Source organism: Heterodontus francisci, chromosome 10, assembly GCF_036365525.1.
Source record: "Heterodontus francisci isolate sHetFra1 chromosome 10, sHetFra1.hap1, whole genome shotgun sequence".
In the NCBI taxonomy this organism is placed as follows: Eukaryota; Metazoa; Chordata; class Chondrichthyes; order Heterodontiformes; family Heterodontidae; genus Heterodontus; species Heterodontus francisci.
In genome coordinates this window covers 17,128,413-17,146,056 of record NC_090380.1, presented here as the reverse complement: position 1 = coordinate 17,146,056, position 17,644 = coordinate 17,128,413, and the positions used below count along the sequence as shown (strand labels likewise).

The window sequence follows — 17,644 nt, the reverse complement described above, 5'->3', positions numbered from 1 at the left end:
AGCAAAATATAGAGAGGTATTAGCTCTCCTTTGGAACAGCTCAGCACCATATTATCCGTGTTGGTGGGATTTGTTTGTTTCAAGACCAGACCTCCACCAATGCTACTCTATAACCAGTCATTAGAAACTGCACAGAACAAGTTGTTCTCCTAGGCCTCCATTAATCTTAGAACTTTACATCACAGAAGGCAGCTATTCGGCCCACTGTACTTGTGCCTGCTCTTTGAACGAGCCATTCAATTAGCCCCACTCCCCTGCTCTTTTCATAGCCTTTAGCCCCGCAGCTCCCTTTTTCCAGTATTTATCAATTCCATTTTGAAAGCTACTATTGAATCCGTTTCCACCATCCTTTCAGATAGTGCATTTCAGAACCTAATAACTAGCTGCGTAAAAATAATTCTCATCTCACCTCTGGCTCTTTTGAAGATTACCTTCAACCTGTGTCCTCTGGTCAATGACCCTTATGCCAGTGGAAACAGTTTCTCTCTATATGTTCTATCAAAACCCTTCAATATCACTTTAAAACCAGCCAATAGAAGGTGCACGGAACAAGACGATAGATAACTCTCCAACGATTTTCTCTCATATAACTATATAATATATATATATCTTTGATTAGTGCTTGGTTCAGTTCAGAGTTTTACACAAATATTCTCTGTTCTGTAATTAAACTTTACACTTCAAACACTACCTTCAATGCTATCAATGGCTTCATCGACTTGGATCTCTTCATTCTCTGGCTCTTTTACCAGCTCGTTTACATCTCTTTCGCAGCTTATTACAGCTGCAGTTTCGACTTGCTCAAATTGTTTCTCAAGTTCTCTTTCCAGTCTCGGTTCTACTCGGGGCTGTTCCAATATGGAAGCAGCTTCCAGAGTTCGTTCTTTGTCTTTATCGGGCAATTCTGCTGGTGGTTTCTCTCTCTCCTTGTTGATCTCTCTTCTTCGGTCTCTATTTCTATCCCTGGTCTTAACCCAGTCCCGATGTTCCCCATCCCGTTCCCATTCCTTTCTCTCTCGCCTTTCTCGATCTCGGTCATGTTCATTCTCCTGAAGCTTTTCTCTACTCTCAAAGGATCCAGCCCTGGAGCGCCCTTGTCGATCAGATTCAGGGGAGCTTCGTCTAGAACTGTGACTCCTTGAATCCTGACGATCTGTAAAACACATTAAGATCACATTACTCACTCAAATGAAAATAAACTTTTAAAGGTATTTTTTCCATGAAATAGACTTGTATTTATCAAAGGGATGGCACAAGCGACTTTGAACAGCTGCATGACGACACCATCTATTGTCTTTCTCCAATCAATAGCTACAGTCAGTTACACAAGCAGTACATTTGCAGTGAATCCAACATACAAAACAAATCCTTAAATAAACACTGAATTGTAGAATCAAAAAGAAAATTTAGAAAACAAATGACATTGTTACCAAGAGTTCAATCTATTGTGTTTTCAACTGAACAATGCTCTTGCTGTGATACAAAGCTTTTTTAAATTTAACTGGTGCAACATGATACTGTAAAGGTTTTTGCTAAGGGTTGTGGGGATACTGATTGCATGCCCTCCCTTGGCATCTCTGAACATCAAATAAAATGGACAGGTCAACGTTCTAAACGAGTAATGTTCCAACGATAGGGCATGTCAATTTTGAGATCAAGCCTCTAGTGTTATAATGCAGTGCCTATGACAGGTGTTTCAACTTCAGGAAAAGCACAAGCCCAATGAAGAGTTAAACTTGTTATGCACTAGGTCACATACTTAATTCTACAACTAGACACCCTACTGCCTCACATTAATTTTTCTATTTTCCACATTAGCAATCTCACTCAGAGAAGGCAGGTGTAGGAAATCAAAAATTGCCATACTGGCACAGTAAGGAATGTCTTTTGCATGAGAGATCAAACCAAGATCCCTTCTGCTCTCTCTCTGGATGTTAAAGTACTCAGATACTACTTTGAAGAGGAGAGCTCTCCCATGTCCTGGCCAGTATTTATCCCTCAATCAACATCTATGAAATGGATTATCTGATCATTATCCCATCGTATTTGTGGGAGTTTGCGGTGCACAAATTAGCTGCAGTGTTTTCCTACTTTACAACAGCGACTATACTTCAAAAGTACTTAATTGGCTATAAAAGTGCTGTGGTGCAGCCCGAGTTCATGAAAGGCACTATAGAAATACAAGTCTTTGTTTTTGTTGTTCTTCTGAGGTTTGAGGTGAGACATATTTTAGAAAAAGGCAAAGGGAGTTTTTAAACCACGTCCTGATCTGGGAGTATTTCATTTGTGAGATGAAAATGGTTCTTATCCTCAGTGCAAACATTCTCAATTTTGATGAGAAAAAAAAATCAAAGCTAAGTCATTGAAAAAAAAAATCAGCATTTGATTACTGGAATGCTTTTAAAACCATCACCTGTTAAAAATACAAGTAGCTCTGGAAACATTATACAGATGTTTATAATTCCCAGATGAACAAATGTCAAAAAGAGCCAAAAGGTTGATGAAGGAAGATTCTTTATGAAGTTTTGTGAAAACGATTTCTGCTGGTAAATCAGTTCATCAGACTGACCTGTAAGTGCTTTGGGACCGTTTATTACGTTAAAGGCACTATATGAATACAAGTTGTTGTGATGGATCACAATCAATTAATAAAACAAAGAGACCTGTGGAATTTTTTTTTAAAATCACAGAACATCTCCTTTGGAACCTTGCAATAGATCTGGCATTCTCATTTTCAAGAGGAATCCAATATACAATGGGGGAAGAACACTTTGATGCGAGTCAATTTTTAACACAACTTCCATGTTTTTCCCTTTGGCAATTTTCTCTGAAGGCACTAACTCCTTACTAGGATACATGCATTTGCACCGCAACAGGCAGCCTCTGATATCTCGTGCCAACAATCTTTATTAACATGCCAGCCTTCACAGTGAGCAGAAGGTTATTCTAACATGGGAGGGCATCAGAATCTTGCAGGCATGCATTGGAAGATTTTACATTGACCCATGTGCCAAATCAAGGAATAAGCAATGAGATGGATTTATGGCAAAAAGAGCCAGAGGGTTCTGGCCTTCACCAAATTGTCACCAATGAAGAGGAAGTCAGTCTCACCAGGGATGCCTCTTTCCCATACCCCTGCACATAAAACCTACAGTTATTAATGAGTAAGCCAGGTATATGGTAGCAGACCTGGACATCCAGAACATTAAGGTGCTTGGCATGGACAATCTGTTCATCTGATAATGGCTGCTATAAGGTATTATTTGGAGGGTGGATATGAGAAGACATGCCGTGAATGGGCTCCAGAGAGTTGCCGCTGCTGAAGCTTAAACTGGTGGAAATCACCATTCAATACATTGCATGTGTCCATGCTGAGTTTAGGACGGGTGGTAGTTCACTCATACTAAAGCAAATTATACAGCGCTCCGAGCCACTTGTGAGGGGATCCTAATATCTGTTGGTTGCCAAACAAGGCCTCAAACCTACACTTTTAGTTGCCTAATAAGAAATTAATGATAATAGTTTTTTAGTTTTAGTGATACAGCACTGAAACAGGCCCTTCGGCCCACCGAGTCTGTGCCGACCATCAACCACCCATTTATACTAATTCTACACGAATCCCATATTCCTACCACATCCCCACCTGTCCCTATATTTTCCCTACCACCTACCTACAACAGGGGCAATTGCTAATGGCCAATTTTACCTATCAACCTGCAAGTCTTTGGCATGTGGGAGGAAACCGCAGCACCTGGAGGAAACCCACGCAAACACAGGGAGAACTTGCAAACTCCACACAGGCAGTACCCAGAATTGAACCCGGGTCACTGGAGCTGTGAGGCTGCGGTGCTAACCACTGCGCCACTGTGCCGTCCAAAAAGACCCTCTGGCTCTTTTTGCCATAAACCCATCTCATTGCTTATTCCTTGATTTGGCACATGGGTCAACGTAAAATCTTCCAATGCATGCCTACAAGATTCTGATGCCCTCCCATGTTAGAATAACCTTCTGCTCACTGTGAAGGCTTTCTTTGGAAGGGGAGGAGTAAGGTAAGTTATAAATCTTTGCAGTTGAGATGGCTCCAAGATGACACTTCAAATGATGGAAGATTGGAATAGAGTCAACCCTTTGTTGTGGACCCTTATGCCCAATATCTGAAAGAAATGGTTCCGGAGTACTCTTGGCCATGTTGAAGACTGGTCAATCAGCCTTCTCATTAACAGGATCTTAAGTAGTAGCCCTGTCACTGGGGGCTGGAATTCTTCCTACTGACCTCCAGATAACTTTGGACCCCAAAGCCCTAATGGATCAGGTAATCCTGGCTGGACAAGCAGCAGAAACCTTATTCACACTCTCTATTGGCACGGTATGTAGTGTTAGTTGGCTGATGTCCAGTAATACTGCCTGAACATACCTGGGGACCCTAAATCTTGGCTCTCGTCCAAGTACTTCCAAACTCTCTCGACTTACCTTTGGTGTCCCTATGCTGAGTGCTCACTCTGTCAGGTCAGCATTAGCTCTGTCTGGGGCAACTTCTCAGTAGCTTGGTTTGGAAATTCTTAAGCATGGCGATGCGCATCAGACATCCAGCTGAACAAATAGTTTTAATCTTATATTCACACATCCAGCCAGATGTCACAAGATAGTGATCAGAAGCAAGGGGCTTCTTTTTGTACTTTAGTTGGGGTACTGAAGCCAAGTCTAATTTCCTTATGAAGATCAACTAACAGCACTAGGGATGAAACCTGGGACCTTCCTGGTCTATGTGGCTCAGCTGCTTACTGGTTTAACTAAGCTACTGAGATGACAGTTAGTGTTCGATTAAAAACATCACCTATTTATTTTTAATTCCACCTGCAGTATTCTACAGAGTACAGTAGAACCTCTATTATAATGGATAAATAAAGAATGTCCAAAGATTTGGTCTTACACTTACAGTGCAGTGATACCCTAGGGCATGGGAATGAAGATAGATACAATAAAAATGACATAAAATAATGCCAATCCTGACAGGATTGTCTGGTTGGATTTTTATCAATCAGAAGGAAATTGGTATGGGCGTGCAGCAAGGCGGTATCTCAAGCAAAGCTCTGCACCACAAAAAATTCTGGCAGATAATCAAGGGCAATTGCAGTGCGATTAAGTGAAATTCCACTGTTCAATACAATTATTGGTACTTTGAATAAACACTAACATTTGTGCTGTAATAATGGAATAAATTTTTTCCAGTATCAAGTATGATCAATCATTCATTGTATAGGTTGACTCAGGATCCTGGCTATAATAGACTGCACCATCATTAACAGTAAAGCTATCCTAGTTTGGTGCAGGTTTCTTTACATGGAATTTTTTCACTCTGTTGTGACTATTGGATGTAAAAAGATACCAGTCTACTTTGTATACTTCAACTCGTGCATGCTAACATATCAAGGGAGAGTCAAAATCTTACTACCTGAGGAAGTGCTGCGGCTGGGTTCCCCACGTTTGAGCTGATCTATTCGGGATTTCCGTTCACCAGACTCGATATTTCTATACTTCTGTCCATCTCTCGAAGTTCCATGCTGCAGTCTCCTTCCACCACTCTGGTCATCGCCGCTGCGATGGATAGACTCATTGGACGGTGATCGTAAACGACTTGAAGTCCGGCTTCGATTACTGCCAAGGCTGCTGCTTCGTTTGTGCTCGTCAGTTTTACGTGGACGATCATCTGCTGTGGTAGGAGGCTCGATTTTATCCATCTTACTTCTATGGCTTTTCCTTCGAGATTCATCAACACTCTTGTCAGAAATGATACTTTCCTCACGATCTGGCACATCTCCATCTGACCAGTCACTGAAAACCACATCACCTCCTCCCTGGGCATTTCCTTCAACACTCTTCTCAGACACTTCTTCTATAGATTCTTCCTTTAGTGTTACTGGTGGAGTCCTGGGACCCTTCCATTTTTTGGCTTGTGGAACCACTTCTTCATCAGAAGGTTCTGAATCACCTTTAGAGCGCTTTCGCTTTTTATCAATATTTTTCTTCTTTGGAGGTTTCCTGGGTGATAAAACTAAAGTTTCTTCCACTATAGCCTCTGGAATGTATTTTTCTGATACAAAGTCTTCATCTCTTCTATTTCTCTTCTGAGACTTTCGCTGTCCTTTAGTCTTTTTCTTACCATATTCATGTAGTCCTATAGGTACCTCTCTATCCTCAGTAGCATGGTGAGCAGTGCTGTCTGACTCTCTGCTTCGTGAGCTCTCAACAGTGTCTGCAATATGCTCCCTTTGCTTGTCCCCTGAAGTAATCCTCTCTCTCATCATATGGTCTTCCCGCCTCCTTGTGCTTTCCTTTTTATCTGACTTTCTGTCATCCTCTTTCCAGCTGCTTGTTCTGTCTTCAATGACACGTGGTGGACTAAGTGAGCGAGAATCTTGTGGGCGTACAACCTGACTCAATAGCCGGTGCTTTTCACCTGAAACAAAATGCATTTCGTTCAGAAACTGACAGAACATTAAAAAATTAATTCTATAGCTGCATCACCTACTTCTGCTGCATTTGTACACTCCTCCCACAGAATCTTGGGTGTAAAGTTTAATTTTGTTTAATTTATCTTTTTGCCACCACGCTTCTTGCCTCACAGGTCAAAAGGTGTCCTGTGGAAATACCTCAACAGGAAGCAAAATTCAATTTATTGTATCAGCTTATTTTATTATTTTACCGCATTTACATGCACCCCAAAGAACTGCCAGTTGAATTCTGAGAGCTTTTTTAAAAGATTTAATGATTGGTTCCATTGTCAGACACTGCCAGCACTGAGCAGAACTCATAGGGGACACTCTATGGGAAACCACGGGCAGACAGCCTGATTAATTTAAAATAAATACAGAAAGTGCTGGAAATACTCAGCAAGTCTGACAGCATCTGTGGACAGAGAAGCTGTCTAAAAATCAGGCACTACGGGTCTGCAAGTTCCTGACTAACATTCCCAGTGCCTCTTACTTGGTGACTGCACAAGCTGTTCGGCCCAGTCACTAATAAATCCATAAAGAATTCAGCAGAAACTTCTTTACTCAAAGAATGATTAGAAAGAGAACCCGCTGACATGGAGCAGTTGAGACGACTGGCATAGATGCCTTTAAGGGAAAACTGGATAAGTACATGAGGGAGAAAAGAACAGAAGGACATGCAGATTTGGTTAGAGGAAATAGGGTGGGAGGAGACTTGTTTGGAGCATAAATACAAGCATAGACCAATTGGGTTGAATGGCTTATTTCTGCACTGCAAATTCTATGCAATCTGGAGAGTGATAGTGGGCTACAGGCCCTAAAGGGTGCAACCATTAAGATATACAAGAAGAAAATAAGTCAGACTGCTGTACAGGTCTGTGCATCTCAATTTATCCATAGTTGGCAAGACTGAATTGGATTCTTCTTGAAATCCTGCTCCTGTACATAGTGGGAAGGAGGCTTCTGAAATTGCAATGCAGCTTCAGGACTAACGAAGGAATCACAGGCATAATCTCTGTTGCTCACCAAATTTGGAAGGCGCACAATAGACTTTTATATAGGCATTTGTTGATTTGAAAGCTTTCAACATAATCAAGCCAGACTAAAGAATTAGGATGAAACGTTGTCGTCCAGTGAAGCTTGTCGGTTCCAAAACAACTCCATGATGGAACGCATGGCTAAGTGTGCACTGACTCTATCGAAATTGTTCCATTTTGAATGGTGTGAAACAAGACTATGCAGTGGGGCACAAAGAAGAAATGCTGGAAATACTCAGCAGGTCGGGCAGCATCTGTGGAGAGAGAAGCAGAGTTAATGTTTCAGGTCAGTGACTCTTCATCAGAACTGGCAGATATTAGAAATGTAACAGGTTTTAAGCAAGTAAAGCGGGGGTGGGCAAGAGATAACAAAAGAGGCGTTGATAGGACAAGGTCACACAGAATAACTGACCAGAAGGTCACGGAGCAAAGGAAAACGGTATGTTAATGGTGTGCTGAAAGACAAAATGTTAGTGCAGAGAGGGTGTGAATGGACAAAAAACTGAGCAGCCCGGCCTCAAGCACAAACATGAGAAAAACAGTGGGTAGGCACAGTAGAAACAAACAAAACAAGCTAAAATAAAACAAACACATAAAAAAGAAAAAAATAATTAAAAATAAAAAGGGGGGCCCGTCATGCTCTGAAATTACTGAACTCAATGTTCAGTCCGGCAGGCTGTAGTGTGCCTAATCGGTAAATGAGGTGCTGTTCCTCGAGCTTGCGTTGATGTTCACTGGAACACTGCAGCAATCCCAGGACAGAGATATGAGCATGAGAGCAGGGGGGAGTGTTGAAATGGCAAGGAACCAGAAGCTCGGGGTCATGCTCAGGGACTGAACGGAGGTGTTCCACAAAGCAGTCACCCAGTCTGCATTTGATCCCACCAATGTAGAGGAGACCACATTGTGAGCGGCGAATACAGTATACTACATTGAAAGAAGTACAAGTAAATCGTTGCTTCACCTGAAAGGAGTGTTTGGGACCTTGGATAGTGAGGAGAGAGGAGGCAAATGGGCAGGTATTAAACCTCCTGCAATTGCAGGGGAAAGTGCCGTGGGAAGTAGACGAGGTGGTGGGGGTAATGAAGGAGTGGACCAGGGTGTCGCGGAGGGAACGATCCCTTCGGAATGCTAACAGGGGAAGGGAGGGGCAGATGCGTATGGTAGTGGCATCACACTGGAGGTGGCGGAAATGGCGGAGGATGATCTTTTGGATGTGGAGGATGGTGGGGTGTAAAGTGATGTACTGGGGCATTGCTCCATAGATTTTTTTTTTTAAAGTTCTGTTGGATAATGCAACTTGGGAGTTTGAATATAAATTTGCACAACAAGGAAACTCTTCAATCTATCAAGATTGTGAGTGCCAGCTAAGATTGAGATTTAAGAAACAAGGTTTCACCTCCATAAACAATACCGTGGGAGATCAACTGACTTACAATAGTGCAATTTTAAAAAAAAAATTGCTATTAAATTTAATAGACGTTGTTCACTCTGGAAAAACGTCCTGCGTGACTTAATTCATCTGAACCATTTCTAAGCTAATTCTCCCCAGCCGTCACTCAGATACGACGCAGTGGATAAATTCAGCAATACTGCCATATGGCCAATTAATTTCACAGTCAACTGCCAAATGGCAGTTTAAACATTTTTACCCCTGGCAGTGCTTTATTGCACCCTTGCTTCTCCACAACAGCTTTCCATACCCGTGTAGTCACAGGAATGAAGATCTCCATCTGCTGGTCTGGGTCGCAGAGCGAACGTGCAGGCAAGTGGCTCTGTTGTTGTTGACCAACATGCAAAATTATGCTGCATTCAGCTAAGGACAAGGTTTCTGGAGCAAATTCAAAGGCAGGGAAATGATTTATTATTAAAAGTCACGTGTGCAATGAGACAAGGGAATGACTTCAGTTTTATGCATTGTATATAATCTTGCAAAGAAAAACTGGTCCTGATGATGTGCGAGAGATCCCGCATATGTGGACTAAATAAACCCGGGAGATATCAAACACAGAATGGGATTGCCATTGCTGCAGTGTGTCTTCATCCCATTTAACTTGCACGTTGCTATGCAGAGCAAAAAAAAATAAATCACATAAGCACCTCAGGGTGTGGAAAGGAAGAGTGGAAGGCTAGGCTACCTATCGCCATTACTGCACATACAGCCAACTAAAGTTTAGCATTGAGAGAGACCTTAGAGTAGCTCTCTAGCCTGTCTGTGTCAGTGGATAATATGGAAGATAAATGAGTAGGGAAGAGTAGATTTTTTTCATGAATAACAATCTCCAACAAATTAACTTTTACAGTGGCGCAGTGGTTAGCACCGCAGCCTCACAGCTCCAGGGACCCGGGTTCAATTCTAGGTACTGCCTGTGCGGAGTTTGCAAGTTCTCCCTGTGACCGCGTGGGTTTTCGCCGGGTGTTCCGGTTTCTTCCCACAGCCAAAGACTTGCAGGTGATAGGTAAATTGGCCATTGTAAATTGCCCCTAGTTTAGGTAGGTGATAGGGAATATGGGATTACTGTGGGATTAGTATAAATGGGTGGTTGTTGGTCGACACAGACTCGGTGGGCCGAAGGGCCTGTTTCAGTGCTGTATCTCTAAATAAAAATAAAATATAGAATCTCCTGCAATTTCATATCAAGTATTGAAGAGGCTGCAGTGATTAAAGCCTTTCGCTGAACACACCTTCGCGACAATATACAGCTGATTGATTAGTCACCATTTTATAATTTGAAAAAGCTGGTTATGTTAAATGAATACAAGCTAGACTTACTTTTCTCATCGCTACTGTTGTAGGTATCACTATCAGGAGATTCCTCACGGGCACGCTTTGGCAATGGACTGAGGCTGCTTTCAGTTCGAGGACGTTTTCTGGTAGAAAAAAATAAATAAATTCAGCATTACGGATACACTAGATGCATAGCAACTTGTAAGGTCCAGTTGTACAGCCACTCTTGAGTCAATGGGAAGCACTTTAGGGTACATATTGGCACAAAAGTGACTCAGGAGTCAGATCCCAACTCCCACTCCCTAAGGCCCCTCCAAGAAGCTGCATCACACCTGTTTACGCTACAGAAAATTATGTTATTCATAAAATTTGTAAATACTTGGAGCTTAAAACATTAAAAGCCGAGGTTGCAATTTCTATTTATTTCCCCCAAAGTTGCATTTATTAATCCTCTGATTTTCTTCTAGTTCTTAAGATATACTCATGCTGGGGTATGGCTCCTTGGGCACTAGCAACCTTGTGGCACTCTGTTTAAGTTGCTGCTATTCAACAGCAAACATAGACAGTTACAAATAGTGGGATTTGAAGGGATCATCACAGCCAACTGATCTGGTCCTTGCCCACTGATCTACAGACATACATTCCCAGCACAGGTCACCAGGAAGCATTCAAGAGCAGAAAAATGGGTTGATTTTTCCCACGGCCCACTGTAGTACCATAAATACACATTGGTCAAGATCAACCAAATTGTGCAAGTGACTTGTTGATCTTCACAGTGCAGTATCACACCATGTGGTGCACAAATTTGTCTGAAAAAAAAAACAAAGAAAACATTACCGTTTTAACTGAATGTGGTGGGCTGTTTTTACTTTGGTTGTGCAATGTAATAATGTTTCTTGTGAAGATGGACCCTTTAAATATTCAGCTCACGTTTTTCTCAATTTACACTCAAATAAACCTTGCATGTGTATGTTTGAGCATGAATCCATTCATTATCTATTTAAAGCATTACTCAAACAATTTTATAATAAAAGCAAAATACTGCAGATGCTGGAAATCTGAAATAAAAACAAGAATTGCTGGAACCACTCAGCAGGTCTGGCAGCATCTGTGAAAAGAGAAGCAGAGTTAACGTTTCGGGTCAGCGACCCTTCATCGGAACTGACAAATATTAGAAAAGTCACAGGTTATAAGCAAGTGAGGTGGGGGTGGCACTATCCCAGGCCCCAAACACTCCTTTCAGGTGAAGCAGCGATTTACTTGTACTTCTTTCAATGTAGTATACTGTATTCGCTGCTCACAATGTGGTCTCCTCTACATTGGGGAGACCAAGCGCAGACTGGGTGACCGCTTTGCGGAACATCTCCGCTCAGTCCGCAAGCAGGACCCTGAGCTTCCAGTTGCTTGCCATTTCAACACTCCCCACCCTGCTCTCATGCTCACATCTCTGTCCTGGGATTGCTGTAGTGTTCCAGTGAACATCAACGCAAGCTCAAGGAACAGCATCTCATCTACCGATTAGGCACACTACAGCCTGCCGGACGGAACATTGAGTTCAATAATTTCAGAGCATGACAGCCCCCCATTTTACTTTCATTTTTAGTTATTTTTTCTTCCTTTTTTTTTTACATTCTTTTTTACAATCATTTTTTTGCATTTATTTCATTTCATCTTAGTTTGTTCACCCACTGTTTTTTTTCAGGTTTGCACTCGCTGCTGTTCAATATTCAGTGTATTGACACCTAATCTGTACTAATGCTTTGTCTTTCAACACACCATTAACATATTGTTTGCCTTTGCTCCGTGACCTTTTGGTCAGCTATGTGGCCTGGTCCAATCTAGACCTCCTTTGTTATCTCTTGCCCCACCCCCACCTCACTTGCTTATAATCTGTGACTTTTCTAATATTTGTCAGTTCTGATGAAGCATCACTGATCCTAAACGTTAACTCTGCTTCTCTTTTCACAGATGCTGCCAGACCTGCTGAGTGGTTCCAGCATTTCTTGTTTTTAACTCAAACAATTTTAATGTATTAATTTAAACAACCAATTTTTTAAACAAAAATTTTGTGCATAATCTACAGTTAAAGGTTTTCATAACTGCTGGTAAGTCATCCTGACCCTACCATGACATATTATTCTACACTAGCCCATTCACATACAAATTTGGTAAGTCACATTTACACACTCCACATAAAAAGGGCACTGACACGGACACTGACCAATTTATACATGTTATTTCTAACATGCTTGAAGCATCAATCCATAATGCAGATAGAATAAGCATGTTTTTAACCAAGCTCTAATTTGCTCTTGACCGGATTCAGTACCAGTGTTCCATAAAGATTAATTACATACCACAGAAAATGGCAAAACTGATGGAAATTGATCTCAATAGATTTCTATAGGACTTTGCTCCAATAACTCAAACAATCCATCCTGCAGCCTAATTGTGCAGGGCCATCACTAGGTTGATAAGGTATGCAAACTGGTCACACATGGTGTTAAAGCATTAATAAAGGAAGGCAAGAGTGTGAATTTTTCACATGTTCAGTACCCAATGCCTGCCATACAACTGTGGATAGGATGTCTCATGAAAAAAAAGAATGCTCAGCCTCAGTCAAGTTTATACATCTGAACTATTTAGCAGATTGTAAGAATTGCATGTTACATGCTTTTCCTGGTACATTTCCATACAGGAAATAGAGAAAGATGTTTAGTCTGGTGTAAAATTCTGGGGCAACAGATACGGTAACATTGAGAATAATGAAAAAAGATCTACAGAAATTAAACAGTACTTCAACTTTGTTTTGCCCCACTGAAAAGAAACTGGATAACTAGAGGTTCATTAAATGATGCACTGGCGAGTGAGCATTTTTCTGTTTTGCGGAAGATAGTTGTTGATAATTGATTAGAAGATAGTATTCACAAAATTAGCTAAGTTAAGAGGAGAGGGCAATCGATTAATGATCTTCCAGCCTACATTTAGTAATAGCATCAGACTTTGGACTAATTTTTCTTTAATCCCATAATATCACTCCCATGCATTAGTGAATCTACCCTTAAATAAGACTGAATATTTGTTCCGTTATAGCCTATGGATTACATTTGCAAATGTACTTAGAACGAATGTACCTTGTTCTTCTTTCCCCATGACTTTCTCGCAAATCTCGATCCTCTCGTTGATCGTCCTTTTTATCTTTGCGTTCATCTCTTCCTTTATCTTTCTCATCCCAGTCTTTTTGCTTCTCCCTCTCCCGGTCTCTATCTTTAATCTTCTCCCTCTCTCTCTCTTTTTCTCTGTCCCTTTCTCTCTCTCTCTCCCTATCCCGCTCTCTCTCCTTGCCCCTGTCACGCTCTCTCTCTTTTTCTCTCTCTTTTTCTCGATCTCGTTCACGGACTCTTTCGCGTTCCCGCTCTCGATCTAACTCCCTTTCCTTTTCTCGCTCTCTGTCTCTATCTCGATCTTTGTCACGATCTCTTTCGCGTTCTCTTTCCCTTAGCCTATCATCCCTCCTCTCTTCTCTATCTGATCTCCTCTCATCTTTTCTGTCCTCATGGTCATGATCATCAGTCCGCCCTGGATGTCGTGTAGCAGAACTAGCTGTATGCTCTGTAAAATAAAAAGAGTACCTGGATCAGTAAAGAACAACTTATATAGAATTATTGTGCTGTAAACTTTTAGTAAGTGGAGGCAACCATTTGGACCATCATATCTGTGCTGAACTTTTTGAAATACCTATCCATTAGTCCTGCTCCATTGCTCTTTCCACAGAAGCCCTACAAGGTTTTCCTTTTTAAGTATTTATCAAATTCCCTTTTGAAAGTACAACTGTGAAATTTCACATCCATTCTGTCACAGCCCAAAAGTATTGCATCAAAGTCATCTCCAAAGATAATATGCGTTATTTTTTGGCAGTTTTCAAGTATTTTACATGTTTCATGAAGGGTATCCTCCAGGACAGAGTCTAAGACAAAATTTTGGGGAGTAACTACGACAGTTGAGGGCTGAAAACTAAATTTAGGCATAGTCTGTTTTATATAGACCAATTTTTTCTGGAACTACATATCAAAGTCTTAATGTTTAAATTACATGGCCACGTAAACAGTGCATTATAACATTAGAGAGATGTGGTTATGAATTTAATACGTTTCTCTGAGTGTTGCTGGACTCCTGCTAATTTTAGATATTACTCAGCAATCTCCACTCTAACACTATTGTTGCAGGATTATGATTTTAGCCAGTGTTCTTGCTACCAGATTTTCCAGCCAGTCAGGCAGAGAGGAGTTGGTGGGGGGGGGGGGGGGGTGGCGCAGAGTGGCAGGCAAGGGCAAGACAGACATTTTTAATGCAATTTTTCATCCACTGGTAGCCTGACCATTATTTCAGGGATTATTATATATGAAAGAGGGGATAAACATCAGTTGCTCCAACTCATCTGGAGGGAAGTAGGACCCATTGAATTAGACTTTAAAACAAATCACCTTCCAGAGAGATGAAGGTAAAATAGGTCTTGAATGTTAAACAAATCCCAAATACTTGGGGAAATCAAAAACGCAATGTCTGTTTCCACATGTATGGTGACTACACCCAGATTGACTTTGTCACCGCTTTTCACGACCTTTTCCCAATTAAACACTGGGAAGCATGAAGCCATTTTCTCTGGCCCCTAGCTACTGATTCTTTCCCTGTCCCTGGTCACGGTCTCAAGCTGAACCAGACTGTTCACAACCTCAGTGCACTTTTTTTTCAGGGGATGTGGGGATCGCTGGCTTGGCCAGCATTTATAGCCCATCCCTAATTGCCCTCGCGAAGGTGGTGGTGAGCTGCTTTCTTGAACCGCTGCAGTCTTTGGGGTGTAGGTACATCAACAGTGCTGTTAGGGAGTTCCAGGATTTTGATCCAGCAACAGTGAAGGAATGGTGATATAGTTCCAAAACAGGATGATGTGTGGCTTGGAGGGGAACTTACAGGTGTTCCATACATTTGCTGCCCTTGTCCTTCTGGGTGGTAGGGGTCGTGGGTTTGGAAGGTGCTGTCGAAGACTTGGTGAGTTGCTACAGTGCATCTTGTAGATGGTACACACTGCTGCCACCGTGAGCCAGTGGTGGAGGGAGTGAACGTTGAAGGTGGTGGACGGGGTGCCAGTCAAGCGGGCTGCTTTATCCTGGATGGTGTCGAGCTTCTTGAGTGTTGTTGGAGCTGCACCCATCCAGGCAAGGGGAGAGAATTCCATCACATTCCTGACCTGTGCCTTGTAGATGGTGGACAGGCAGTGGGAGTCAGGAGGGGAGTTACTCGCCACAGAATTCCTAGCCTCTGACCTGCTCTTGTAGCCACAGTAATTATGTGACTACTCCAGTTCAGTTTCTGGTCAATGGTAACCCCTCAGGATGTTGATAGTGGAGGATTCAGCGATGGTAATGCCATTGAACATCAATGAGAGATGGTTAAATTCTCTCTTGTTTGAGATGGTCATTGCCTGTCACTTGTGTGGCACATGTTACTTGCAACTTATCAGCCCAAGCCTGGATGTTGTCCAGTTCTTGCTGCATCTGGACACAGGCTGCTTCAGTATCTGAGGAGTTGTGAATGGTGCTGAACATTGTGTAATCAACGAACATGCCCACTTCTGACCTTATGATGGAGGGAAGGTCATTGATGAAGCAGTTGAAGATGTTTGGGTCTATGACACTACCCTGAGGAACTCCTGCAGTGATGTCCTGGGACTGAGATGAGTGACCTCCAACAACCACAACCATCTTCCTTTGCGCTAGGTATGACTCCAACCAGCAGAGAGTTTTCCTCGATTCCTATGGACTTCAGTTTTGCTAGGGCTCCTTGATGCCATACTTGGTCAAATGCTGCCTTTTTATCAAGTGCAGTCACACTCACCTCACCTCTCGCGTTCAGCTCTTTTGTCCATGTTTGGATAAAGGCGACAATGAGGTCAGGGGCTGTGCAGCCCTGACGGAAGCCAAACTGAGTGCCAGCGAGCAGGTGGCAAGTGCCACTTGATAGCACTGTCGACGACCCCTTCCATCACTTTGCTGATGATCGAGAGTAGACGGATAGGTCAATTGGCCAAATTGGATTTGTCCTGCTTTTTGTTTACAGGACATACCTGGACAATTTTCCACATTGTTGTAGTGTTGTAGCTGTACTGGAACAGCTTGACTAGGGGTGCTGTTAGTTCTGGAGCACAAGTCTTCAGTATAATTGCTGGAATGTTGTCAGGGCCCATAGTGTTTGCAGTATCCAGTGCCTTCAGCCGTTACTTGATGTCACATGGAGTGAATCGGATTGGCTGAAGTCTGGCATCTGTGATGATAGTGACCTCAGGAGGAGACCGAGATGGATCATCCACTCAGCACTTCTGGCTGAAGATCGATGCAAATGCTTCAGTCTTGTCTTTTGCACTGATGTGCTGGGCTCCCCCATCATTGAGGATGGGGATATTTGTGAAGCCTCCTCCTCCAGTTTGTTGTTTAATTGTCCACCACCATTCACAACTGGATGGGGCAGGACTGCAGAGCTTAGATCTGATCCATTGGTTGTGGAATCGTTTAGCCCTGACTATCGCATGCTGCTTCTGCTGTTTGGCATGCAAGTAGTCCTGTGTTCTAGCTTCACCAGGCTGACACCTCATTCTTGGGTACGTCTGATGCTGCTCCTGGCATGTCCTCCTGCACTCATTGAACCAGGGATGGTTCCCCCGGCTTGATGGTAATACTGGTGGGGGATATGCCAGGCCATGAGGTTACAGATTGTGGTTGAATACAATTCTACTGCTGTTGATGGCTCACAAGGTCTCATGGATGCCCAGTTTTGAGTTGCTAGATCTGTTTGAAATCTATCCTATTTAGCACGGTGGTAGTGCCACACAACACGATGAAGGCATCCTCAAGGACTGTGCAGTGGTCACTCCTACCAATACTGTCATAGACAGATGCATCTGCGACAGGTAGATTGGTCAGGACAAGGTCAAGTAGGTTCTTCACCACCTGCCGCACACCCAGTCTAGCAGCTATGTCCTTTAGGATTTGGCCAGCTCGGTCAGTAGTGGTGCTACTGAGCCACTGTTGGTGATGGACATTGAAGTCCCCCACCCAGAGTACATCCTGTGCCCTTGCTACCCTCAGTGCTTCTTCCAATTGTGGTGTTCAACATGCAGGAGTACTGATTCACCAGCTGAGGGAGGGCTGTAGGTGGTAATCAGCAGGAGGTATCCTTGCCCATGTTTGACCTGATGCCATGAGACTTCATGGGGTCCGGAGTCGATGTTGAGAATTCCCAGGCCAACACCCTCCCGACTATATACCCACCTCTGGTGGGTCTGTCCTGCCGGTGGAACAGGACATATCTTGGATGGTGATGGCGGTGTCTGG

The 17,644-nt window shown here is 42.7% G+C and overlaps 1 protein-coding gene across 8 annotated transcripts in view; it reads right to left on the bottom strand.

Annotated features, from left to right (window-relative positions):
* The window catches only part of zc3h13 (zinc finger CCCH-type containing 13), a 150,498-nt gene that overhangs the window by 50,308 nt on the left and 82,546 nt on the right, over positions 1-17,644 (bottom strand). For all 8 annotated transcript variants that reach the window (XM_068040171.1, XM_068040172.1, XM_068040173.1 and 5 more), the window contains 4 exons: positions 13,391-13,868; positions 10,302-10,399; positions 5,453-6,457; positions 692-1,153 (listed from right to left, as the gene is read on the bottom strand). In XM_068040171.1, the coding sequence (XP_067896272.1) occupies positions 692-1,153; positions 5,453-6,457; positions 10,302-10,399; positions 13,391-13,868 (2,043 nt within the window). The remainder of the gene's footprint in view (positions 1-691; positions 1,154-5,452; positions 6,458-10,301; positions 10,400-13,390; positions 13,869-17,644) is intronic.